The 27,236-nt window shown below is 54.0% G+C and overlaps 2 protein-coding genes across 5 annotated transcripts in view; one reads left to right on the plus strand and one right to left on the minus strand.

Moving 5' to 3' along the window:
* The window catches only part of ANP32A (acidic nuclear phosphoprotein 32 family member A), a 36,913-nt gene extending 19,494 nt beyond the window's left edge, over positions 1-17,419 (minus strand). Inside the window, exon 1 of one of the 2 annotated variants that reach the window (XM_055125358.1) lies at positions 17,229-17,419. In XM_055125358.1, the coding sequence (XP_054981333.1) occupies positions 17,229-17,282 (54 nt within the window). In that variant the 5' untranslated portion in view covers positions 17,283-17,419. Of the gene's footprint in view, positions 1-14,069; positions 14,676-17,228 lie in introns of those variants that run through there. The other variant, XM_055125357.1, reaches the window with a different exon arrangement.
* SPESP1 (sperm equatorial segment protein 1) overlaps positions 14,793-27,236 on the plus strand; it is a 113,971-nt gene continuing 101,527 nt past the window's right edge. For 2 of the 3 annotated variants that reach the window (XR_008628455.1, XR_008628456.1), the window contains exon 1: positions 14,793-14,957. The gene's annotated coding sequence lies outside the window, so the exon portion shown is untranslated. The remainder of the gene's footprint in view (positions 14,958-27,236) is intronic. The other variant, XM_055125360.1, reaches the window with a different exon arrangement.

The following is a 27,236-nucleotide window of genomic DNA, read 5'->3' on the forward strand; positions in this document are numbered from 1 at the left end:
TCTTGCTTGCTAGAAGCCCCTGCTGAAACCCACACAGGACACCCGTGTCTCTCAGAACAGCTGCCAGACAACCGAGCCTCCTCCAGGGCCTGCGGAGGTGCACGGTGTCTGGGTTTGTGACCTCTGACTTAATGGGGGGCTGCTCCCTTCACTGCCTCACCAGCTTCGGTTTGAACCTCAGCAGCGTCTCCTTGGCCCCCCAGAGACCCACCAAGACCCTAGGAAGGGAGGCCCTGAAAGCAACAGCAGTGTTCCCAGAAAGCACAACAGACATGAGATGGGCCAGAGAGACAGTACAGCAGGGAGGGCACTCGCCCTGCACACGGCCAACTTGACTTCAATCCCTGGTATCCCAAATGGTACCCCGACACTGCCAGGAGTGATTCCTGAGTGCAGAGTCAGGAGTGGGCCCGAGTATCACTGGGTGTGGTCCAAAAACAGAGGAAGAGAAAGAAAAAGAGAGGAAGAGAGGGAGAAAGAAAGAAAGAAAGAAAGAAAGAAAGAAAGAAAGAAAGAAAGAAAGAAAGAAAGAAAGAAAGAAAGAAAGAGAAAGAAAGAAAGAAAGAAAGAAAGAAAGAAAGAAAGAAAGAAAGAAAGAAAGAAAGAAAGAAAGAAAGAAAGAAAGAAAGAAAGAAAGAAAGAAAGAAAGAAAGAAAGAAAGAAAGAAAGAAAGAAAGAAAGAAAGAAAGAAAGAAAGAAAGAAAGAAAGAAAGAAAGAAAGAAAGAAAGAAAGAAAGAAAGAAAGAAAGAAAGAAAGAAAGAAAGAAAAAGGAGAGGGAGGGAGGGAAAGGAAGAGAGGGAGGGAGAAAGGAAGGAAGGAAGGAAGGAAGGAAGGAAGGAAGGAAGGAAGGAAGGAAGGAAGGAAGGAAGGAAGGAAGGAAGGAAGGAAGGAAGGAAGGAGGGAGGGGGAAGGAGAGGAGGGAGGGAGGGAGGGAGGGAGGAAGGAAGGAAGGAAGGAAGGAAGGAAGGAAGGAAGGAAGGAAGGAAGGAAGGAAGGAAGGAAGGAGGAAGGGAGGGAGGAGGGAGGGAGGGACGGAGGGAGGGAGGGAGGAAGGGAGGAGAAAAGAAACAAAATCCCCAGTGATCACCGGGCTCTCGACAAGCCCTAGATTGGGCCGTAGTCGCTGCAGGGGTCAGGGCGCCAGGCCTTGGGTATCTTCCGTCACTCCCACCAGTCTCCTCAGCAACTGGCTTGGGGCGTGCTCTTGGAGCCCGTGCTCTCCCTGGTACACGTACTAGTTACTGGTCAGCTTTGCTTACTTCCACCTGGAAGTAAGCCTGTGTTCTTTCTTGAACACATTTCCCCTCTCTCCTCTCACACAATTCTTTCTCTTAGCACTGTCGTCCCGTTGCTCATCGATTTGCTCAAGCGGGCACCAGTAACGTCTCCATTGTGAGACTTGTTACTGTTACTGTTTTTGGCATATCAAATACGCATGGGGAGCTTGCCAGGCTCTGCCATGTGTGCGGGATACTCTCGGTAGCTTGCCGGGCTCTCCAACAGGGATGGAGGAATCGAACCTGGGTCAGCCGCGTGCAAGGCAAACGCCCTCCCCACTGTGCTATCAAAAACTTATGACTTAAAGAACCGTGATTTACAACGTTGTTGATAGCAGTTTTATGCATGTAATAATTCAACACCAATCCCACCACCCGTGTCAACTCCCCCCCACTGTCCCTGCTGCCCCCGACAGGCACTTTACAAAGTCCAGTGGTTGCAGTTAGATCTGACGTTGTCAGTGCGGCCGAGTCTGTGCTTTGGGTACCTGACCACACCGCTCTCCCACACCCGCCAGTGTGACCGAAGCCAGACCCTGTCCCCACATTACTTCCCGTTCTTATCTTCTCCCTTCTCCCCTTGATTCCTTCCTTCCCTTTCTCCTTCCTAAGCTCTGGGGTCAGGGGCTATCCAGGTATCCCCTTTACTACACTATACTTCCTTGTCCAGTGACTCTGGTTAGCACAGATCAGTGTTTGTCTTTCTTCTTCTGGCTAACTTCACTCAACCTATCTTCCAGTTCCAACCAGGTGGCAGCAAACTGCGTGATTTCATCATTCCTTGAAGCCACACAGCATTCCATTGTGTGAGTACTCTGCGTCTTCATGGTCCATTCATCTGGCGTGGACAAGGGCTGATTCCGTATCTTGGCTATCATACTAAGTACTGCAATAAATACTGGTGTGCACACATCCTTTGGAATGAATGTTTTAAAGTCCTGGGGGTTAAATGCCCCAAAGTGGGACTTGGATCATATGGCAGCTCAGTTCTAAGTTTACCGAGGGCTCGCTATACTGTTTTCCACAGGTTTGAACCCAATATTCCACTTCTCACACCTATCTAAGCAATTTTAATCAACAAAAATGTCCTTCTCTCTCTCTCTCTCTCTCTCTCTCTCTCTCTCTCTCTCACACACACACACACACACACACACACACATACACACACACACACCACAAAACAGAGAGGGAGGGGGAGGGAGGGAGGGAGGCCAGAGCAATAGTACAGCGGGAAGGGTGTTTGCCTTGCAAGCAGCTGACCCGGGTTTGATCCCCACCATCAGGAAAAATTCCTGAGTGCAGAGCCAGGAGTAACCACTGAGCACTGCAGGCATGTGCCCCCAAACGAAACAAAACAAAAAGAACTTGCCTATTACCCTCATGCAGTTGCAGCTTATTCATCGGCAACCTGGTCCAAAGAGTCTACAGTTCTGGTGCCATGAAGGTTACTCGAGAGCCTGTTCTAAGTGGCCTCATTAGAGACTATTCTGGATCACCTGCTCGGTTAGCCCATGCTATCTCCAAGAAGCTAAGCAATAGCACAGTGGGTAGGGCGTTTGCCTTGCACGCGGCCGACCCGGGTTCAATTCCTCCATCCCTCTCAGAGAGCCCAGCAAGCTACTGAGAGTATCCCGCCCACATGGCAGAGCCCGGCAAGCTCCCTGTGGCATATTTGATATGCCAAAAACAGTAACAAGTCTCACAATGGAAACGTTACTGGTGCCCGCTCAAGCAAATTGATGAGCAAAGGGACGACAGTGATACAGTGATCTCCAAGGAACCGAGCACCCGGCACCATGGTGGGCTGATGGAGAGCCCCCCGCCCCCCCGTCACGGGAGAGCAGCCCAGGTGGGGGGGTCACAGCAATGATGGGGCTTGTCTGACTCGCTGCTGAGCCACAGTGCCAACAGGGCCCAGCACCCCCCGGTCAGTAAGTGCCCACCGAGGTCCCCTGCGCAGCCTCCTGACTCTAGCTGGCGTCAGACACAGGGTGGCCGGTGCTGCCCAAAGCCAGCCTCCGGGGGCCGAGAGGGAGCACAGGGCTCAGGGGCCTGCCAGCGGCCCGACCTTTCTGATCCTCAACAGCCTGAGGTGCCCCCGTGGTCAGGAGCAAGGAGCACAGCCAGGCGTGGACATCGAGCAGCAAAAAAATGAAAACTCAGGAAGGTGCTGGCCTTGCAAGCGGCCAGCCCGGCACATGTCCCAAGCGCTAGTGTCACTCCCAAGCACAGAGCCAGAAGCAGCCCCCTCAAGAAGTCGGGTGTGACCCCACCATCCTTCCCCACCTTCCTCCAAACCCAGCCCAACCCCAAATACCAGAGGCGAGCAGGGCACACCGCCTGGCGACAACCTGGTTCGGGGGTGGGCACAGTGGACCCCGCTCGTTCCACTGTGCAGACCCAGCTGACCGGGGCCTTTGGCCCAACTCAGAGGAGCACTGTGAGCTCCGCATCTGACCCTCTCTGGCCATCTCGCCGCGCTGGGCATGTGCCCTGCAGGCCTGGGAGAGGGGCTCTCCATGTCAGCAGCACCCCAGCACTGCTAGAGCCCGTCACGGACTCCACGTCGGGCAGACAACTACGCAGACGGACAGACAGACAGACTGATGCGCATCCAAACCAGCCCCATGCTCACTTGATAGTCTGAGGGGACGGAGGAACGGGGTCACGCACACAGGTGCATTCTCGGAGCCAAAGACCCTAAAGCACGTGGGCAGCCCCTCTGGCGGGCCACATCCTGGCTCCCTCATCTCGGGTTAGGGAGTTGAGGGGGGTGTGAGGCCTCTGCGGGAAACAGGCCCAGTGGCAGCACAGACGGCGCTTTCTACCGGCTGGGGACCACGTGTCACCACCCAAGCCTGTAGCAGGCCTCCAGTGTCCACAGTGGGTCTTCCTGCCTGAGGGGACGCCGAGACACCCCCCCCCGGGGGCTACTGGCTGGCATCTGGGGAGGACAGAGCCGGCTCCCTTCCTTCCAGGGAGGAGGGATCCTCCAGGAACTGCTGGAATGAGAGATAGAGCCGGGCGGGGCAGCGGGAGTGGCAAGGGGTAGAGCAACTGCTCCAGGAAGGGCCGGCGGACAGGGCCGGGGGACAGGGCCGGTGGACAGGGCCGGCCTGAACAGGGCCACTCCAGCCCCGCCCCCAGCACGGGAAACAGGCTCTGCCTCTAGCGGGCGTCGCCCTGGCCTGCAGCTTTAAGGACAGACACAGTTCCCCAAAACTGCACCTCCACCCAGGAGCTCAGGCACCCAGTGAGGACTTGGGGGGGGGGGGTGCTGCTCCCATGACAACAGTACCTTCAAGTCCATCTTTCAGGGGGTCCTGGCCATCAGGCCTGGCACACACCTTCACTTTACCCCAGCCACTGCGGCCAGGGGGTGCCATTTCACAGTGCGGCCCTGGGGGCTCTGTGCCCCAGGCCTGGCCCTGCTTCTGAAAGGCCCCCACAGATGGGCTCGGGGAATCCATCCCGGCAGGCAAGTAAGCGAAGGACCCCAACTGTGAAGAACAGGGGAGCAAGCTGGAGCCAGGACAGAGCCCAGGCCCCCACTCCTGGGTCTTCCTCCTGAACCCCCACCTGGTGACCCTCTGCCCCCCACTGGGACGTGCCACCCCCACACCGCCCCAAGGTGCTCTGAAGCTGTCAGCATCTCCTGACGCCTGGACAACCCCCGCCCCCCGCCCTTCCCCAGACACAGGGACACAGGTTTGGGGCAGGGAAGCACAGCGGGGGTGGCCATCTGCGGGACGGGCGGCCTTGGCCCAAGCAGTCACGAAGGCGGCATTCAGGGGTGCGGTCAGCAGCCGAACCGGGCAGCACTGGGCACGCGCACAGCAGACGCTGGGTGTGCTGGTTTCCCGGGGAGGCTCGGAAAGGGTACTTGCAAGGGTATGGATCTTTCTTCTCTTTTCTCTCTTGGTGTGTGTGTGGGGGGGGAAGGGGCTCACCACACCCTGCAGTGCTCAGGGCTTACTCCTGGCTCTGTGCTCAGGGCCTACTCCTGGTGGGAGTAGGGGGACCTGGCGGTGGTGGGTCGGTTACACTAAGGCGAGCACCTTCCCCACCGCAGTCGCGGTCCCGCTCCCACTCTCTGGGCGTCCATGACCGAACAGCAGCTCATCAGGCAGTGGACTCTTTCTCTGGGGTACCCCAGATTCAGGGCTCCCCCCCCCCCGCCGTGGTGCTGGGGATCAAAGCCAGGCCTCCTGCAGGCGAAGGCTGCACCCAGCTGACGTCTCTAGAGGGTGGCCCCAAAAAGCCGCTGAGGTGCAGGAAAAAATACCTGGGTTTTTTGGGCTGGAACAATAGCACAGCACTCGACTGACCTGGGTTCGATTCCCAGCCTCCCATATGGTCCTCTGAGCACTGCCAGGGGTGATTCCTGAGTGTAGAGTCAGGAGTAACCCCTGTGCATCACCAGGTGTGACCCAAAAAGCAAAAAAAAAAAAAAAAAAAGGGGGGGTTTATCTTCGAGTTTATCCTTGAAATGGGTCCTGTGGTGATGCCTCACGAGGCTCATACACAACATACAGAGCAGGAAGAAGCCCGGAGCACAGCACAGACACGCTAGGGGCGGGGGTTCCGGTGGGATGTGAGAATCAGAAAGCTCGGAATGCCGCGGGGCCGAGACAGTGCAAATGACCCACCTGAAGCGAAGCCCCCAACCAACACCCGGGACAGCCACGGGCATCAACCCCCTCGCTGCTGCCGTGGCCCGGGGCTGGCTTCTCCAACAGAGGGCAGTGAGGGGACAGAGCAGGTCGTCACCGAGTGCCACCAGGATGCCCGCCACGGGCCAGTGCCGTGCTGAGCCAAGCCAGACCCCCAGAGCACTCGGCGGTGTTGTGACCAGCGGGAGCACCGTGAAGGCGCTCGCGACACCAGGGCTGGCAAAGGTCACTCTGGTGACACTCTGGTTTCACACCTTCCTGGTCAGGCTCAGGTGAGGGCTTTGGGGACACGCTCCCTGCCCTGGCTGCAGAGGGTCGTTCAGCTTCAAGAGGGACACAGGGAGGTCAGGGGGCAAGCCAAGGACTCAGGACTTGAAAAAGGGGCGGGGTGGAGGGAACCCCGGTTCCTGCAAGTCAATGATGCGCGTTCAGCTGCTGAGAATTTGGGAATGAAGACAGCTCGGGCTGAGGAGACAGGAGCTGCTTAGGAAGTAAAGCAGGGGAGGAGGGTGGAGGCGAGAGCGGGTCGGACGTGCAAGGAGGTGTCTGCCCGTGAGAGGGAAGAGCCAGGCGGGCGACACGTCTGCGGCGGGAACGTCAGGTGGCAGGAGGGAGGGAGGAGCAGGGGACCAGCCCTCGCACACCCTGCGTGTGGAAGACCCCCTTTTGAGATGGTGAGGGGGAGGCAGGCGCTTGGCGGGGACGGGGGGGCGGGGGGTGAGCTGGGTGGCCCGCAGAGCGGGGATGGCTGCTGTGGGCACGCGCAAAGGAGGCCACGCGGGCATCACTCCGGCAGACGATCCTGGGACCCGTGGTGCTGAGCCCCAGGCCGCCCTCGCCCCCTACAGAGACCAGACTGACCATCGGGTAAGGTGGCCTCTCCGGCGTCTACCTCTTTCCAACGAGACACTGCGCCGTCCTGCAGGCCACTTAGGAGGCTCGGCAGAACAGTGACGAGCAAGTCGGACGGGCACAGGGGGCCACTGGAGGTGTGGGCACTGGTCCACGTGCCATGGTGGGAAGTGAAGGTCACGGCTCACGCACCCCCGGCTGGGGGGGGGGAGCAGAAGCCAAACCCACTCTCCGACCAGGGGTCCCCTCACGGCTCAAAGATGGGCCAGCCCGGAGGCCCCCACCAGCGCCCAGCTCCCAGGGGGAGCGGGTAAGGCCTGGCCGGGCGCCCTGGCGGGGCAGGAAGCCGAAAGGCACCCGGGGGGATGGGACCTGGGGGTGATCCGTCAACCCCAGGACGGCTGGGCTGGATAAGAGCTGCAGGGGGCCAGGGCGGGCACGTGGGCCCCACGCAAGAGGGCCTGAAAGCAGCTCCCGGAGCCCCTCCCCACTGGAAGGTCGTGCAGAGGCGCCTCTCGCAGCGGCCCTCTGCGCACGCTCAACTCTCTCGTCACTGTTCTGCTGAGCCCCGTAACTGGCCCGTTGGTCTCCCTGGGAACAGAGGTTAGAAGCTAGAGTCCAACTTAGCCGACGGTAAATCCGAGCTTCCCAGAGGCGAGGGCCGCCTGCAGCTCCCGGAGCTCAGGACAGCACAGCCCAGCTCAAGCCAAAGCCCAGACAGTGCCCAGCTCCTCACGCCTCCCGGCATGCACAAGTAATCAATGCACAGTCACAGTCTTATTTGGGGGAGGGGGAGGTCGAGGGGGGGGCCTGGCACCACTCGCCAGGAGGCAGCCCCAGCACTCTGAGCCAGTGTCACTCTGAGCCATCATCACTCCTTGGCCCAAAGTCTTTCTCCAGTGTTTTGTTTGCTTTTAATGAAAAGTATTTCACACGCAATAAGGAAGCAAGATAGGCGGGGTTTTTACATATACGTTTACACACCGGCGAGTGATGGAAACTTATCTCTTACGGTTGAGATAGAAAAGCTTAAAAGCCTCCGCTCTAGTTCGTACACTCCCCCCCACGTTTAAAGATACCACTTCTGTATTTCAAAGGAAAACCAAAGGCTTCTTCCTTAGCCATCTCTGGTCTCCCCTCCCCCCCCAAAAAAAACCACTCCCTAATCATTTTTTTAAATCCCATTCAAAAGCCTAAGGAAAAATTGAGAGATCTAATATTAGTTTCTTCCTGTTGTCATCAGGTTTGGGATTTGGGGCCACACCCTATTGTGATCAGGGATTACTCCTGGCAAGTTCAGGGGCCCATAAGGGGTGCTGGGGGTTGAACTCAGCTACGTGCAAGGTGAAACCCCTACCCACCGTACGCCTGCTCCAGCCCCGTTTCCTTAACTGTAAACTTGGGAGCTTGAGTGGCGCACTAGCTGAACATATACCTCACACGGAAGGTCCTGGGATCAATCCCCACATATGTTTGATCAAAACTAAATACTTGAAAGGGAGGAAGAAAGAAGGAAGAGAAGGAGGAAGGAAGGAAGGAAGGAAGGAAGAAGAAGGAAGAAGGAAGGAAGGAAGAAGGAAGGAAGGAAGGAAGGAAGGAAGGAGAAAGGAAAGAAGAGAAAGAGAAAGAGAGAGAAAGAAAGAAAGAAAGAAAGAAAGAAAGAAAGAAAGAAAGAAAGAAAGAAAGAAAGAAAGAAAAGAAGGAAGGAAGGAAGGAAGGAAGGAAGGAAGGAAGGAAAGAAAGAAAGAAAGAAAGAAAGAAAGAAAGAAAGAAAGAAAGAAAGAAAGAAAGAAAGAAGAAAGAAAGAAAGAAAGAAAGAGGGAGGAAAGAAAGAAGGGAGGGAGGGAGGGAGGGAAGGAGAGAGGAAGGAGAAAAAGAAAGAGAGAGAGAGAAGAAAGAAAGAAAGAAAGAAAGAAAGAAAGAAAGAAAGAAAGAAAGAAAGAAAGAAAGAAAGAAAGAAAGAAAGAAAGGAGGGAGGGGGAGGAAAGAAAGAAGGGAGGGAGAGAAGGAGAGAGAGGAAGGAGAAGAAGAAAGAAAGAAAGAAAGAAAGAAAGAAAGAAAGAAAGAAAGAAAGAAAGAAAGAAAGAAAGAAAGAGAAAGAAAGAAAGAAAGAGAAAGGAGGGAGGAAAGAAAGAAGGGAGGGAGGGAGGGAGGGAAGGAGAGGAAAGAAAGAAAGAAGAAGAAAGAAAGAAAGAAAGAAAGAAAGAAAGAAAGAAAGAAAGAAAGAAGAAGAAAGAAAGAAAGAAAGAGAAAGAAAGAGAGAAAGAAAGAAGAAAGAAAGAAGAAAGAAAGAAAGAAAGAAAGAAAGAAAGAAGAAGAAAGAAAGAAAGAAGAAAGGAAGGAAGGAAGGAAGGAGGGAGGGAAGAGGAAGGAAGGAAGGAAGGAAGGAGGAAGGAAGGAAGGAAGGAAGGAAGGAAGGAAGGAAGGAAGGAAGAAGGGAGGAAAGGAGAGAGGGAGGGAGGGAAGAAGGAAGGAAGGAAGGAAGGAAGGAAGGAAGGAAGGAAGGAAGGAAGGAAGGAAGGAAGGAAGGAAGGAAGGAAGGAAGGAAGGAGGAAGGAGGGAGGGAGGGAGGAAGATTTTCAGAAGTGTAGTCAAGGGGCTGGGAAAAATAACAGTCAGTGGGAGGGCACGTGCCTTGCATGTGGCTGCCCCAGGTTCACGTGCCAGCACCCCATGTGGTCCCACAAGTCCCACAGGAATGATCACTGATGCAGAGCCAGGAGTAAGCTGTGAGCACCGTGAAAATCATGGTGCCTAAAACAATGTTTCAATGTTAAAAGTAAAATGACACATTGAGACTTGTACTCCAAAACGCTGCCCTGGAACCTAGCAGGGACTCTCACCGCCAGCTTCTAGCAAAGGCTCCGGGACCAGGTCGAACCATGATCACACCCGGAGATGAGCAGGACGCTCAGACAGCACGGAGAACCGTATGTATGTCCTACCAGACGAAGAGAAACCCACTGGAAGCCGCAGCACCCACCCCAGAACGTGGCGAGACTTTAGGGCTACTGGCAAGGGGGGCTCCGGTGGTCTTGCAACCATGGTTTCAAGTGTCCTTCGGCGTCAACACCCCCATTTTAGAGCAGAGGAGCTCGAGGCCCAAAGAGGCCTTACCCCTACCCAAGTTCGTTCATAGGAAAGCTGAGAACAGCACCGAGTCTTTAATAGTTCTCTGACAATTTACTCACCAAACCGAATCTCCAAAGGCAAATTTGTCTGGGAAAGCCAGCCATGGCTTTAATCCTGGGGAGCGTAAGTGATAGCAGAGTAAGCTGATCTTTTAGATCTGCAGCCTGGAGCAAGGCGCTACCTGCTCTTTCTGGCACAGGGGCAGGAACGGGGGGCTGAGGAGCAGGGCCAGCACCAGGCAGCAGTGATGGGGCAAGCTCTGACAGCAAACTCAGGGAAGCTCTGGAGACTGCGGGTGTGGCCTGCTGGCGTGGCAGGGCAGGGCTGGGGTGACGAAGTAAAGCCTCCTCTGGTGGACAGACCCGGTGATCCTATAAAGGGGGCTGCTTCCAGGCATGAGCCGGGCCCTCGGGGTCCAGCACTGCCCTGTGAAGTTGGGGAGAACGAGGCCTAAGCCACCCTGCAGCCCTGCCACGCTCAGCCTCCACCTCTCGAATGGAAAAACATCCCCGCGGGGTGTTCATGACGTCCTGCATGATTGAACTTCAGGTCAATGACAGACACAGCTAACAGAAACGGGGCAGGGGACGCGGGCCGTGGGGTGGGTGCAGGCTGGAAGAATGGACAGCGGGAGTGGCCAGGTCAGAACTCAGAAGGTGGGTGGCAAGCAGCAGCCAAAGGAGGGGACTCGGTCTGTGACTGGCTATCCTGTAAGTGACCGGAAGTCACCGGGACAGGGACTGGTCCCCTTGGGCTGACCTAGTCCCCTCAATCTGGTCCATCTCATCACCATTTCTTCTCTAGAATTTGCTTAGGTGCAACAGGCTCGGGCAGTGCTGTCAGTGGGCACCCACCACCACCACCACGGGGCGACTGGATCATACCACTGGGTGCGATGGTGGTGTGGGGGTGGGGGGGCCTCTAAAAGTCAGGGTTGGGTAGGTACAGTAGGTAGAGCGCTTGCCTGGCATGTAGCAGACCTGGGTTTGATCCCTGGTATCCCATGTGGTCCCCTGAGTATAGCCAGGAGTGATCCCTGAGCACAGAGCCAGGAGTGAGACCTGAACACTGCCAGGTGTGGTCCCACCCCCCCACCCCTTCAAAATTAATTAAAAATTGGGGGCTGGAGTGATAGCACAGTGGGTAGGGCGTTTGCCTTGCACGAAGCCGACCCAGGTTTGATTCCCAGCATCCCATATGGTCCCCTGAGCACCACCTGGAATAATTCTTGAGTGCAGAGCCAGGAGTAACCCCTGTGCATCGCTGGGTGTGACCCAAAGAGCAAAAATAAAATGAAAGAAAAGAAAAATTAAAAAAAGGGACAGCATAGGCTACTAGGTTTGACCTTCTGGCTAGTGCTCCTTTGCAGCTGGCCGATTCCCCTGGGAACACACACAGTAGAGGGGTGGTGGGCCCGGAGCAGATTCCAAGACTATCTGTGGTCTCCAGTGATTTCAGCTCAGCGGGTTCGACAGCAGCCTCCCTCCACGGGCCCCGGAGCCCAGCGCTCTCACGGTGCCTTCCCTCCAGCTCTGGGAAAGACATGTGAGATTTCACAGGAGCCAGTTAGCCACTAGATATGTAGAGACGGCATGAAACAGCCTGAGTGTGCAAGGCAAGGTGTCACGGCTGTCCACACAGGGCTGTCGGTGGCAGAAAGAGCAGTCAATCCCGAACCAGGCGCTATTTATTCCCCTTGGTCGGAGTCTCCCCAGGAGAGTTTGGGAGCTCACCTCATGGATACATTCAGCCTGGCAACCAAGTGGTGCAGACACCCCCGGGGCCACGCCCGACTGCTCAGGGGGCGTGTGGTGCCAGGGAGGAGATTGGGGCCTGATGCATACAAGGAGATGAAAGACAAAACTTTCATCTCCCAGCCCCGATAATTTACTGCCCTAGGAAGATTTCAGATTCCTAGGTCAGCTTCCATTAGGAAAACTTGTCCAGGAATGGGCGGGTCTGTTCCACACCTAACAAAGTATTTTTACTGGCAAAATAGGTCCAGATCCCAGAACCCTTTGTAAATCTGTAAAAGCAGGATTACCAGACTTTCTTCTGGTACACAGTACCTAGAGACAAGACTGATTCTCAGAACAGAAAACAGATTTCCAGTCCTTTTATTGATAAAAATTAAAATACTGAAGGACAACTTCTCTATCACAAAGACCTAAGACAAGGAAAATTCTCTGAATTCAGGGAGTTCAGGGGGAGGAACAGGGGACATTTCACTTTAGGGTTCAAAGTTTTCTATCTCAAACTGACTGCAATGTTTTGATGCACAAATTCGTAGATCATTCCAGAAAGTGCAATAGGAAACTGTCCACTCTGGTATGCCACCAATGCCCAGGGCTCTGAGGAGCCAGCATTTGGCATTTTTCATGCCTGTCAGGTGAACAGCTGGGACCTGGCTCTCCGAGCCCTACTGTCCCCTGCAGAGGCCCCTAGTTTCCACGAGGGAGAATCCTGCCCACTGCGTCTAGGCGCCAAGACTCACCCTGACCGGAGGGAGGAAGGACACTGGCCCGGCTTAGGCTCAAGGAGCGGCTGGGGATTAAGAGACGACCCACAGGTGTTACCAGGATACTTCATCCTGGGAGTTCGGCCAGAGCCATCTGGTTCCGGTTTGTGGCAATTGATAAGACTAATAAAAAATGAAAAGGGGGCCCAGGAATATAGCTGAGTGACAGTGTTTGTCCTGCCTGTATGAGGCCTAGGGTCCACTCCCTAGCATGGCAGGAAATAAATTTGGAAAGTGCAGGGCCAGGGGGCAGGCTGGCGGGCAGGAAGTGGAGCCTGACTCGGGGTACGCCCCCACCTCCCTCCCAAGGAGCTACGGCATTCCATGCAGGATCCCACACAAACCACCCGGTGCCTGGAGGGGCTTCTGTCTGTCCTCTTGTTACCTAGCATGTGTCTCCCGCAAACCCAAATAGCCAACGTAGGGGGAGAGCGACCCGTGATGGTTCGCAAACTCTCCAGTGCAAACGACAAGTCCTCTGAGCCTGAACTACTCGGTCAGCCTTCTCAGAGTCTTCAGCCAGGAGATTAGGAGTCACTCAGTCCCTCCCCCACCCCCAGACTCATCAGCCGGCAGCACTTCAAAGGGAGAAGAAAACAGCTGTCCCCTGGGATGTGACAAACAGGGGCTCCTGGGGGGGGGGCACCGGCTGGGGAGCAAACGGGGGAGCAAACTTCTTCCGCCTCCACCGCCTCGATGGAACCCGAGGATAATCACAGAGCCTCCACCTCACCGCCATGGAGGGGCTGACTTAACTGGTCTCTGTGATCCCCCCCCCCCCCCACTCTGCCAGGCACCGAGAGGGCGCTGTCTGCCCAACAGCGGCTGATAGTATTGTTTCTGTTACTCTGGGCGGTTGAGTCGCTCATCACACCCCAACCTCTCTGGGAGAATAACGCTATTATCTAGACACAGGGCACCCCAGGGCCAGATCAAGCCAGTTTTGTCACTTACTCATTACACAGGATTATTATTCCCGTTTTACAGGTGTGGAAACCCACATTCAAAGAGGTAAGGTGACTACCGGGCAGAGGTCACCGAGGCAACCCGCAGCTAGCTCACTGGTCGCAGCCACGGTCCCTGCGCTCCAGAACCCGCCTTTCCAAGTGCAAAGCCCAGCCGGTCTGCAGCAGGAGACCCGGCAGAACAGTCGTCACAAGCGTGACTGTCCCGGCTGCCGTGGGTCCCCGGGAGCCTTGCATAAACTGGAGTTTAATATCAAGCTACTTGAACCCAATTAGGCAGTAAGTCAGGCTGGAAAACATCAGGCGATGTATTCCAAAGGTCAAAGTTAAACCTGGCTGGCTGGGCAGCCCTTGGCGGGCACGGCCACAAAAGCTGGTTCCTGTGCAGACCAGAGTTTGACCAGCTTTCAACGGGAACCTCGGGGGTGCGTGGTTGTTTATTTAAGTCCCAGGGATGCCGGTGGCTCGGTGCCTGGGATCTGCACGGAGAAAGACGCAGAAAGACATCTACTTAAAAAAAAAAAAAATCAAACCCATCGGCCTCTTCTTCAGTGAGGGTTCCGCTTAACCCCGGCGCGGCCCGAGGCAAGCCCGCACGGGCGTGGGGCTGAGCGGGCGCGGGGGCCCGGACCCACGGAGCGCACGACCTACCTTCCCGGAGGGCCCAGCCCCGACCGAGGGCGTTTCCCAACGCACCAGCCGCGGTCCCTCCCGGGCTGGGCGGCCGCTGTCCCGCGCTTCGCCGGGGCCGCCGGTCTGCAGCGCCCCCAGCCCGCAGAAGCACCCTCCCGTGGATGCCCACGCGCCCCCCGGCACGCCCGCAGCCCCCGGCGCGGGGTCCCGCGGGCCTGCATTGCCGCGGGGGGGAGGGCGCGCGGTGGGAGCCGGGCCCGGTGGGGGATGGACCGCGCCGGGCGCCCTCCCGGCCACGCTTCGGGCCGCCCGCGCCCACGGGGCACGGCCAGGGGAGCCCGCACGCAATTCGGGGGCGAGGGGGTCCCCCGGGGCCGGCTCCCCGCCGCCTGCACGCCCGGGCCCCGCGGGGTGATGGCGCAAGGCTGCGCTCCCGCCCGCCCCCTCCCCTGCAGCGACAACAGCCACGGTGACAAAATGGCAGCCTGGCGCCCGGCAGTCGTGCCACGGGCGGGCAGAGCCGCGCGGCCGCCCCTGCGCCCCGGGGACGCCCGGGCGCCCCTCGAGCGCGACCCGGGGCGGCCCTGGCGGCCGAAACTGTGACCCCATTCACCAATACGACCCCCCTCGAGCCCCGCGCTCGCTCGCCGAGCCCGGGGGCCGCGCGGAGCCGGCTCGGCCCCCGCGCCCCGGCGGCGGCGCCCCCCGCCCGGCCCCGGCCCGGCCCCCGGCCCCCGGCCCCCGACCCCGGCCCGAGCCGCAGGGACGCGGCGGCCGCCCGCGGAGCCCCGCGCCCGCGCCGTGGGGGAGGGGAGGGCCGGATGCGGGGAACATGGCTGCTCGTCCTAGTTCGGCGTCGCGGCGTGGCCGCCAGCCCCCGGATCCGAGCCGGGAGCCGCTCCCCAGGTGGGTGTCGTGGGGGCCCCCGCGGGGTGGGCGCGCGGCCGGGCGGGGGCCAGAGGGCGCTCCGCGGGCGCCGTGTGGCCCGGGGGCGCGGGGGGAAGACAACACGCCACCCAGGTCCTCCTCCCCCACCCCTTTTGTCCCTCATTAGCTCGCTCTCCCCGCGCCCGTCCTCCCCAAACGCGCCCGAAGTGGCCGGCCGCCCCCGCCGCGCCCCACCCCGCCTCCGGGCCGGGGCAGGCGAGGGGGCGCAGCGTGAGAAATCGCTCCCGGTTCGGCGCGCCGCGCTCCCCTCCCCCAGCACACACTCGGGGAAGTTTAAAGAGCCGGTTCGACCCGCTTTCAGGCTCGCTCCCCGTTGGCCGGCGGTGTGGACGGGGCTCGCCCGGCCCCGCGCGCCTCCACACCCACCCGCCGCGACCCCTTCCCCCCCCGCGGCCCGGGGTTCCGGAAAGTCCGCGGGAAGATCGCCACCCTCCCCCAAGCCCGCGCGGGCCCCCGGGGGCCACGCTCCGACGGGCTCGCAGAAAAGTCTAGCCCAAGGCGGCGGGCACCCCCTCCCCGCCCTGCGCCACCCCCTCCCCGCCCCGCGCGCCATCAGGCCCGGCACGTCGCCGGCCCCGCAGCTGCGTGACGGTGGGAGCGGGTGGGGGGCGCCACAGAAAGGATCTTGTTTTCAGAAAGTCTCGCTCGGGTTCGGGGGAGGAACTCGAGCCCCGGGGAGGCGAGGCCCTGCCTTCCCGGGGGCTCGGGCGGGCCAGAGGGGCGGCAGGTCAGTGCGCGGGCGCTGCCCGAACTCGCCAACTCCGCAGCCCCCCGGCCCGGCGAGGCCGAAGCTGGGCTCCGCCGCCCGCGCCCGGCTCCACCCGGCCGGCGAGTCCGCCCGGGCGCGGGGTCTCCTGCGCGGAGCCACCAACTCGCAGAGAACCCGGTGGGAAAGCGAGAGGGTGGGGAAGGACCGCGGGCGTCGAGCAGCACCCGCGGGGTCCCCCCACTTGGCCGCCTGCAAGTTGCGCCCGTCGCGCCCGCCGCGACCCGGTCCATGACGACGCGCGGCCGGACTCCATCCCGAGCTGCGTGCGCCCGGGTCGCATCCGTCTGCGCCCCGCCGGACCCTCGGCGGGCGCCGCCTGGGCAGCCCGCGTCCGGACAAAGTTTCCCGTGCCCACCGGTTAGTCGGGCGCCGGGTGGCCGCCGAGGGGCCCCGGAGGCAGCTGGGCCGGGGTGCATGCTTGGGGGGGTCGGGGGTGGGGGGTGGCCAGGGACCGCGCTCGCAGGCTGGCATCTCCGGGAGGCCGCGCGGAGCACGCGCCGGGGGGACCGGGACGCAGCCTTTGGATAACTTGCACTTAGCGATCGCAGGCGGCGGGGAGGCGCGGGCAGAAGCTATGCCTCTGCACGTTCGAAAGCCTCCCCCCCCTCCACCCCTTCTTCCAATTTATCCTCCCTTCGCAAGGAAAGGAAGGAACAGCAGCATCTGGCCCGAAGGTGGGGTGGAAAGAGTGAGGGAGAGAGAGGAGAGGAAGGGAGGAGAGGAAGGGAGGGAGGAGAGAAAGGGCGCGTTCACGAACACTACAAAGTTACAAATATGGCTCCCCCGTCTCTCGCCTCATCACTGCAAAGAAATGAAGACGCACTTTAAACTCCAGCCATTCCCCGCTGCGCTGCAGCCCCCTCCCCACGCGTGCCCCCCGCCCCCGGCCGCGGCCCACATTTATCAGAAACTAAACCGGACTCGCGGAGCCCAAAACTTATTGTGTGTGTGTGTGTATGTGTGTGTGTGCGTGTGTGTGTGTGTGTGTGTGTATGTGTGTGTGCTAGAGCGAGCGGGCGAGGGGAGCGGGGGAAAGGGAGGGGGCGGCGCGGGAGGGGTTCATCCATAAAACAGAACCCCCCCTATTTTTTTTGTTGTGGAACCTTGTCCTCCTCTCGACCGAGTCGCGGGGGCAGCGCGCTCCCCGGGCCCCCGCGGCCGCTGCCCCGCGCCCGGACGCGTGCGCCCGCCGGCCCCGTGGGTGCACACCCGCACGCTCACTCCCCACTCGCGCACGCGGGAGCACACGCACAGGTAGTCACACAGCAAGGGCAGCGGCGGCGGGGCCGAGCAGGCTCGGGCGGCACCGCGAGCCCCCAGCCCCGCGATCCCTCCGCGCTCCGGCCCCCCCAGACCCACCCCTCCCGGCGCCCCCTCCAGAAAGTGCCTCCCCCCGACGCACACGGACACACACAAAGTCGGAGAATGGACCGACGGAGATATTTTTGGCGAATGCTCACATCAGAGGGCGTCCTGTTCCGCAGCTCTAAATGGATCCGCTTGTCCATCTCCATCGCGCGCTCCCTGCAGAGGCCCCCGCGCCGGCGGAATTCGGTCAATAAGCCCCGGGCCCACGGCCGCGCGTTTAGGACTTTGGAGGCTCAACCAGCTCCGCTCGGTTCTCGAGCCCCCAGCACCCGCGGCGCACACTAACCTGATCGGCTCGGAGGCGGGAGCTGCGGCCCGCGCGCGAGCGGCGGCCACCTTCGCCAATCAGCGCCGAGAGCCTCCGGGCAGCAGCCAATGGCGGCGGCGGCGGGGGGGGAGGGACCAATGGGCGCGCTGCGCAGCCGGCCAGGGAGGTGCAGCCATTCGGTTGTGGTGCCGGAGACCGACCCCTTTAGATTTCGGGGCGGCCGTGGAGCGCGGCGGCTGCTCGGCGGCGGAGTGCGGGGGGTGGGCGGGATGGGGGGAAGGGAAGGGGCCTGCGCCTCGGGGGCCTCGGCGTCCGGCCGGGGGCGGGGCCGCAGGTGCGTTATCGGGGAGGGGCGCGGCCGGCGGGGTCGGCTCGGGGTCCGCGCCCGGCCGCGGGCTGCGCGGGGTCGCCCGGACCTGCCCGCCCCCCCCCCCCCCATGTCTGCGGCGGGAGGCTCGGAGTGCGGGGACGCGGGCGGAAGGATGAAAGGCCCGGGGGCGGGGGGCAGGGGGACAGGGGCGGGGAGAGGCCGGTTGTTTTCTGGGTCCGCCGGGTGGATCCGGGGCGCAGTGGCCGCTGCCCCCCGGGCCTCGCCGTCTCGCGGCCCTCGCCGCCTCCCCCCCGCCGAGTCCGTAAAGCAAAGCCAGAGGCGTGTGTGCCCCCCACCCTCATGACAGACCTGCGGCCCCGACCCCGCTCAGGGGCCCTGCCCTGTCCCCGAAGGTCAGCGCGGAAGGTGCGGGGCCCCGGGGGGCAGCCGGGTCTTGGGGCGTCAACAATGGATGAGGAGGGGGCCGCGGGGTGCAGCTGTGTGCCGGGGGGGGCGGGGGACGTGCTCCTGGCGCCGGGTGTGATTTAGGGGCGCCTGAGCCAGCGGTGGAAGACGGCCCACCCGCTCTCCGGAGCGCTTGCTGGGCACGGAGCGCTGCTGGCTTTGGAGTTTTGAATCGCGTTATCTGTAAGGACCTTGGAGCCCTCCCTGGCATCGAGTGACCCGCGCGGGACCTTGCCTAGTGCCACCCGGCTGCTCGCCGGGGGTCGCGGGCCACCGCGGACCTGCCCTGCTCTGGCCAGCGTGCTCGCGGCTTTAGGGCACACGCCGCGCTCTCCCCAGGACTCCCCCAGCGCTTTCCTTTTTGGATATGTCGTGTTTCTTTTTCAGGGACATGGGTTCAAGGGAGAGATAAAGCCACAGGCACAGTGAAATTTTGAAATACTGTTACATAACACTAATACAGTTTCACCCGAGCCTATAGGAGGAAATAGAAAGTGGCAAAATGTAAATAAACCACAAGTAGAGAAAGCTTAAACGGCTGAGGAACTACCCAGCCTCGGCTCTTGCCACTAAGCGTTTTTCCCAGTAAGTCCTTTCATATAAAAGAAGTGGAATTTGTCAAGTGTTTATTTGTGTAGCCGAGACATACGGGATAAAAAGTGAAAGACATTTTGTTTCACTTGCATACGATTAGGATAATGTTTGGCCTGATTTTACTGATGGGTCTTGGTTTGGTGAAATCAGTTTGTAGTTGTAATTTATTCTTTTAAATTGCACTGGCTTCATTAGAAAATCAAGAGACCACACACGATTTACCTCACTTTGCCAGTTAGGCTATCCTCTAGTTATACTGAAGTTGGTTTCAAAACAAAGCTCTTGATCACACATTAAGACAGTATGGTGTTTTTCAATGTATGGAACCAGAGTCCTGAAATTTGTTTGTTTGGTTTAATAGTAAGTGCATCTCTTCCATTTAAATTCTTAGCCACAACTGAGACACATTGCCTGCAATGTGACCTGGAACAGTGCGTTTCCAGAAGAGTAAGCCCTTGAAAACCAACCAATCAGATGCAGAGATGTTTCCCATCCTCCCTGCAAAACAGAAGCTAAGAGTTGACTTACTCAGACCGAAGAGAATGTCAGCCCAAACTCCCATTGAAAGGTGCAGTTAAAATTAGGATTGAAACTTCTGCCTTCATGCTAAGTCAAATACTCAATGTAGCTGCTCGTTTTTAGAGGCAGCTTACCCTTCTATGCTTTGATAGCAGCTTTTGGTGTTAGAAAATTGAAAGCAATAGTACACTTGCCTTGCACATGGCCGACCAGGGTTCCATCTTCAGCATCCCCCCAGCCCTGCAGGAGTAATCCCTGAGCATCACCGGGTGTGGCCCCAAAACAAAATTGAAAGGGGGTTCCCCAGATGCCATCATTACAAAAGTTGAAATGTCCCCCCCCAAAAAAAAGCCAGCTGAATACTTAACTTTTCATCTTTCCAACACATTTTGAAAAAAAGAACTCTTAGCAAATTAATTTTTTTGTAGTTTACTTCTAAGAAAATTTTCTTCTGAAAGAAATTATTTTTTTCTTATTAAAAAGAAACGAGGGTGGTAGAAAGATAGCACATCAGGCGTGAGGATGCCCAGGCTCTGTCCTTGATCCCTGGCACCTCCTGGCCCTGAGCACAGAGCTAGGCTGGTCCCTTGAGCACAGCTGAGCATGGCCAAGAACAAAACAGAAGCAAGGATAGAGTTCATCGGAGTCTGAGCTATTTTCCCCTGCTACTTGATCAAACAAAAATTATATATTTCTTACTTCATACCATTATTTCTCACATTACATTTCAAAAATTGCATCTTACAATAGTAAAAGCACTGAATGGTTCTACATATCAGAAGATACAGTAAGAAAAGCAGCCCCATGTCAAGGAACCTGGGTCAGATTTTGATAAGAGATTGGAGAAGGATGAGCTCCTCACTGCTGAGTGAGTCCACAAAGGGAGTTTAGTGACAAAGAGGTAATCATCACCTCTGGAAGCAGATCTGATCATGCTGGAAACATAGTTTTATATTTATATATATGTGTGTATATAATATATGTTTAAATATGTATCACATGCATTATATATAGTGTTTATATGGATATAGTTAAAAGGTGTAAACACCAAAGGAGGAAGAAGTTCCTCCTTTCCAGAGTATTTTCCACTGAGAATCACTCCAAACCGTGAACACAGTGAACAACCTGATTAAAACAGAAGAGCTATTAATAGATGTCTTCAGCTTTTAGATACAGTTTGGAAAGTATTGTTCTAGAAATCACGCACATAGTGGCTGCTTCCATTTTAGTCCATTGCCCTTTTTGGTCTCCGAAGATGAAGACCCTCTCGTTAGCTTCCTTTTATGAAGCAAATCAATGAAAGCACAGTTCAAGTTTTTGTTCCTCAGCTTTGAATCACATATACTGGAACCTGGCCATAGTTACTTTCTCACCTGTATCGTGGCTCTGCTGCCTGGACACCGAAAGACAATCTTATGGAAATACTCCAGCTTCATTATGTTCTCTTTTGTCTTCCTATATAAATAGCTTTTAGAAGTGCAGATTATTCTTTTGAAATCCATGGTAACAAATGTGAAGACAATGCATTTTGATTTGAATAGCAAAGGAATGTTAAGACCCGGGATCTAAAAGGTTAACTATTGTTGTCTTTTGCTCGATAAAGTGTTGGATTTTAAATATATATTGTGGGGCCCATAGATAAGACAAAGATGAAGGCACTTGCCTTGCATGCAGTTCCCTCATTCCACACATGGTCCTCAGCATCACCAGGTATGACCCACTGCCCTCCCCCCAAATAAAAACAAATTATGTATTGAACAATTACTTAGCAATGGGTTAGTCAGGGAAAAACACTATTAGAGGAAAGTAGTGGTGTGTGTGTGTGTGTGTGTGTGTGTGAGAGAGAGAGAGAGAGAGAGAGAGAGAGAGTTGAGGGAGAGAGAGACAGATGAGGATGAGGATGCTAAGAACTGGATCCAGGACCTCATGTATGTAAGGAATGGCCTCTACTGAGACACATCCTGATCCTACTGTGATTTGCTTTGTTTTGTCTTGGGGACACAGTGCTCAGGGGCTACTCCCAGCTCCGTCTTGGGGGGACCATGCGGTACCAAGGATCACAGGCTTTCCGCATATGCGGCATGTGCTCCAGCCCTTAGAGCCACCTCTTTGGTCATCACCACAATTTATTTTGGAAAAAAAATGTTACTGCTGCCCTCGTTTGAGAAATACTAGAAATTCTATGAATTTTTTTCTTACAAAATGTATTTATTGAAGGTAATTTTAGGATAACGAGCAGAAAGTTTACTTACCAGTCACAGGAAGAAAACGAGCTACAAGTTCTTATTTTTAATATCTCAATATGGTTATAAAGAAAAAATAGCTGTCTGAAAGCAAATAATGGACTGGGACTAAAGGTAATATATGTTGGAAAGACAAGTTCAATTAACTTAGAGTCAATTAATTTATTTTAATCCACCTGGGGTTTCTCTATGAGCAAAAGGGTACTCAAATCTATTAAGATTTACCAAAGGTAGAGAATGGACCAAGAATTTTTAATATATTTATCCCTTGCAAGTAGTATTGAATATTTATCCTCTCATATTATCTATACTTTGTAATGGCAGTTATATATAACTTTTACTATATGACTCTAAATTGGTTATCAATATTGCATCCTGGAAAATTCATTATTTTAGTGAAATAAAGTAGTTTTAGAAAAGTAGGAGGCAGCAGCAGCCAGGATGGAAGGGAAGAGAGACCCTTTTGGGAGATTATACGATATCCACCTGTTTTTCTGGCGCTGCATCTCACACTGGAAGCATCCAGACTATGAGAAATAAATGATACTATTTGTATAAACCAATAACAATGGAAATGGTTGGGGCTGGAGTGATAGTACAGCAGGTAGGGCAATTGCCTTACAGGCAGCTGACCTGGGTTTGATCCCCGGCACCCCAGATGGTCTCCCCCAAACCCTGTCTGCACTCCCTCAGTACAGATCCAGGTGTAAACCATAGACCATAAAGAGTAGGGTGCAGAAAGTCACCTCTACCCACTGTTTATTGCTATGTGATTCGCAATGACTAAATATGGACGCAGCTGACGTTTCCATTGAAAGATGGTGGGATAAAGAAGATGTGGACCATTTAGACCATGGAATATGACTCAGTAATAAAAAGTTTTGTCATCACAACAAAATGAAAGGCCCTAAAGGGAACTATGCAAAATGAAAGAAGTCAGAAAGAAAAAGACAAGTACTAGGTGCTTTCATCTATGTATCTAATAAAAGGGTAAAAATAAATAATGAATGGGACCTGTGTACAGCTCAGTGATACAGTACTTTCTTTGCATGCGTGACACCTTAGATTGGATCCCCAGCACTGCAGAATAATATCCTTTAAATGTTTAAATTTAAAATAACAGGGAAAACAAAAAAACAAATCAGTGGACATTACTAGAACGAAGGTTATCTGAAGAGAGTGGAGGAAGAGGGACAAGGTAGGGGTATACAGAAATCTCTTTAGAAGCCAGGACAATAATACAGTGGGTAAGGCTCTTGCCTTGCATGTGGCTGACCCAGGTTTTATCCCCAGAACCACATACAGTCAGCCAAGCCCCACCAGGAATGATTCCTAGAACAGACCCTGGAGTAAGCCTTAAGCACTGCCAGATGTGGTTCAAAATAAAACTACAAAAAATAGCTTTTCATATTTGTATTTAAGGTATTTGCATATGTATCAATTTGTATAGAAACCACTTAACCTATGATATTTTTAATAGCAATTCAAGGAACTAAGACAAGACTACATCACTTATTTAGGATCAACCTAAAAGAGTTAATACCTGAGGGGCCAGAGCGATAGCACAGTGGGTAGGGTGTTTGCCTTGCACGCAGCCAACCCGGGTTCGATGCCCGGCATCCCATATGGTCCCCCAAGCACCACCAGGAGTAATTCCTGAGTGCAAAGCCAGGAGTAACCCCTGAGCATCGCTGGGTGTGACCCAAAAAGAAAAAAAAAAAAGAAGAGTTCATACCTGAAATCCTTAATTTCCTCTCAAATGTTCCTTTCCTTTCTGAATCCTAGATTAGAAAAAATGAATATAATTTCAATAAAAGTGGCAATGTTGCAACAAGTGTTAATAATTGTAAGAAGGATCCCAAGCAGAGATATATGACTGACTTCAGTTTTGATTTTTTTTGGTTTTTGGGCCATATTCAACTTACCCCTGCCTTTGTGCAAAGGGACCTCTCCTGGCGGGGCTCAGGGGACCATATGTGGTGCTGGAGATCAAATCTGGGTTAGCCATGTGCAATGCGAGAGACTTAGCTCCTATACTAGCTCTCAAACCTGGCATATATGATTTTATTAATTAATTTGGGTTTGGGGGTTACACCCAGTGGTCCTCAGGGCTTACTCCTGGCTCTACACTCAGGAAGACCCTATATGGTGCCAGGATGGAGCCTTGGTTAGCTGCATGCAAGTCAAGTGCCCTACCCACTGCACTATCTCTTCTGCCCTGGATATATGATATAAAGACAAGGATTTTAGGGCTAAAGGAGACACTAACAGTGGATCATTTATACATTATATTTCGTGAATAAACACAGATGTTTCAAGATATTGAGTGGTCATCTGTGGAATAGAAAGTAACAGAATGGGAGACTAACACCCAAGAGTAGTAGCGATAAGGACCAGGAGGTCTGCTCCACGGCTTGGAAACCGGCCTCACATGCTGGAGGAAAAGGCAGCTGAGATAGAGAAGGGAACACCAAGTAAAGGATGTTGGGAGGAACCATTCGGGTTGAAAGATGCTTACCAAAAGTAGACTATAGACCAAACATGAAGGCCACTCAATACCTCTATTGCAAACCACAACACCCGAAAGGAGAGAGGGAACCAAAGGGAATGCCCCACCACAGAGGCGGGGCGGGGTGAAGAGGACAGGGTGGGAGTGGTGGGAGGGATGCTGGGACCATTGGTGGTGGAAAATGGGCACTGGTAGAGGGATGGGTACTCCATCATTGTACGACTGAAACACAAGCATGAAAGTTTGTAAGCCTGTAACTACCTCACGGTGATTCACTAAAAAAAAAAAAAAGATATTGAGTGGTGATATATTACTGCTAATAGGTGCTCAGGCTCGCATGCAGGACCAAACTGAAGGGTATAAGAATCGTAAAAATCATATTGCCAGAAGGGAGTGCTCACAGCTAAGTAAGGGTTTGCAAAAGGATGCAGTCACTTTAAAACTAATTTTGAAACAAAAATGCTGATGGGGAAATAAATGCAAAAACCACAAACACATCAAAGTAGCCTGTATTCCTGGGAACAAAAAGGAAGGTCATAATGGCTCTGCTTATAGAAAATATATTAGTCTTGAGATATTGTCTTCTTTCCTCTTGCACCCCACACCCACACCCATCATTCCAGGTCACTTAGCTTAGATTGTTTGTAGCTCGAGAAAGCAAACTACGTCCTTGCAAAGATTCTGCTGTTAAAGGAATTTGGCTTCGTCCTAGTCTTGTTTGTCCTGTTTTTTTATAGACATCACTCTCCACCCCGAGTTCAGGGATTGAACTTGGTCCTCTCACTTACCAGGATGTGGTGACTGCTTCCCTGAACCCAACTTTTTTTTTTTTTTTGCTTTTTGGGTCACACCCAGCAATGCTCAGGGGTTACTCCTGGCTTTGCACTCAGGAATTACTCCTGGCATTGCTTGGGGGACCATATGGGATGCCGGGGATCAAACCCGGGTCGGCCGCATGCAAGGCAAATGCCCTACCCACTGTGCTATCACTCCGGCCCCTGAACCCAACTTTTATGACGACTACTGAAAGCAAGATTTAACTGTTACCAGGATAGGAGTTTCTTATAAAAGCCAAAAAAAAAAAGGGAGGTCACTCAAAGGGCTGGAGCAAAGGCCCCAGTTGGATCACGGACAGCATGTGGTCTTCTGAGCACTGGTGGCACAGCCCTGTGGCCCCTCCCCAGTATCGCTGGGAAGACCCCCCCCCAAAGGGTTTCTCGGGGTTGGAGAGACGACTTGAGGAGCCGTGAGAGCCACAAATTCTAGTTCCAATATTTCATGGTCCCCCAAACACTGGTAGCAGTGACCCTGAGCCCCTTTGAGTGTACCTCCAAATAGAAAAATGAAATGGCAATAGCATCCCTCAGAGGTACAGAGCACAGATTATGTTCATCAAGGCAGAGAACACTCGGTGTAGGAGCAGATGAGTCGGTAAAGAAACTGCGTGTACATGGACGGAACTGGAGCATAGCACACAGAGTAAAGACTATGTCCATCTATGTATGCATGGATGTGTGGCATGCCATCATGTTGTAGAATTAAAAACTACTGTTTAATTATATTCCAAAACTGAAAATGTTCATGTTATAATTGAAAAGTTGCCGGATTTCACTCTAATTAACTAAAGGTAATTTTAGCGTTTGTTACATGTTTAACTTGAGATTTTAACAATTTTTGGTAATGATTTCCCAAATCAATAATCTGTGAAAGTTAATAAGTAAATGTTTCAGCTGTACTCTCATTATATGAATAGAGAATTTATTAAAGATGAGGATGAGTATATTTTATTAAGCCATTAACATTTGCGGACGGGCAGGGAAATGAAGACAGTGTAAAGATAGAGGACTTTGACTGTGGGGTTCGTGACTGAGTGGGAGCGTTGGTAAGAGGCTCTTCACGTTTGGCCTTGCACTATGGCTGTAGATGAGAAAAACATAACAATTCCTTAAATTCATTCCTTTAAAAAAAAAAAGAGTCACTTGACTTCCGGCTCTCATTATAACTGAGTACTTGACATTGTACTAACGCCCTTGTTGTAAACAACAATAAAAGCAAGACAAGTTGTTTGAGAAACAATAATTGCAGGCACTGAAGAGCAACCAAGGCATGATTATTATCCTTCAGAAAAGGGAGGCACATGAGATCAGCCTCACATTCAACCCGCAGAGAGATATAAAGCTCTCTGAAAGCTGTCTGGGAGCATTTCTGGGCAGATGAAACAGTGATCAGAGTTCAGGCCTGCTAACATCTGGGCTTGGAAAGCGCTAAGGCCCCTTAGTGGAGGAGAATGAATCTTCCAAAACTGCATTAATCAACTGTATCTATCTGATCTAATATAATCTAATAATCTGGTATGTAATACAATTCAGCAGATAGCCTCTGCACTGCACTGAATTAACTACTATAGTAACTGGAAGAAACTAAAAACAAAACCCATGGGAGATGCAAAGGAAGAAAGGGAATAAAACCACCATGAGATAAAATAGTAAAAGAAACAGACCCAAAGATGATCTAGATATTATAGCCATTCCATTTCAGCACAGACTTAAAAATTAATAGATAAATCCAAGAGTTGAGTTTGTAAGCCAAAATTTCAAAACAACTAAATCTTGGTATGGTAAAATTGAAGAAAGGGTAGATGTTAAAATGGATGAAAAGATAGAATAATATAAAGTGCTAAAATGGATGAAAAATAGAGTAACTTAGCGGAGAATTTGAATCGATGAGTAGGAACTAAATGGATAATCTAGAAAAGTAAGTCAAATATCTCAAATTAAGAATTCTTTGAGTCTAGGGGGCCGGGACGATAGGACAGCGGGTAGGGCGTTTGCCTTGCACGCGGCCGACCCGGGTTCGATCCTCGGCATCCCATATGGTCCCCCAAGCACTGCCAGGAGTAATTCCTGAGTGCAAAGCCAGGAGTAACCCCTGAGCATCGCTGGGTGTGACCCAAAAAGCAAAAAAAAAAAAAAAAAACACAAGAATTCTTTGAGTCTAATCTAGACTCAGAGCTAGTTATAACAGTATTTAAGCTGAATGGGTTGGAAAAATAAAATCTGAGATAGATGTGGGATGCAGGAAAAGGTCTAACATATATTAGTTGGAGTCTTAGTAAAAGAGGAGAGAAACAGTATGTGCATGATTGGAGAAATGGCTGAGAGGTCACTAAATCATTCTTGTGAATAATAAAAA

Source organism: Sorex araneus, chromosome 2, assembly GCF_027595985.1.
Source record: "Sorex araneus isolate mSorAra2 chromosome 2, mSorAra2.pri, whole genome shotgun sequence".
NCBI lineage: Eukaryota > Metazoa > Chordata > Mammalia > Eulipotyphla > Soricidae > Sorex > Sorex araneus.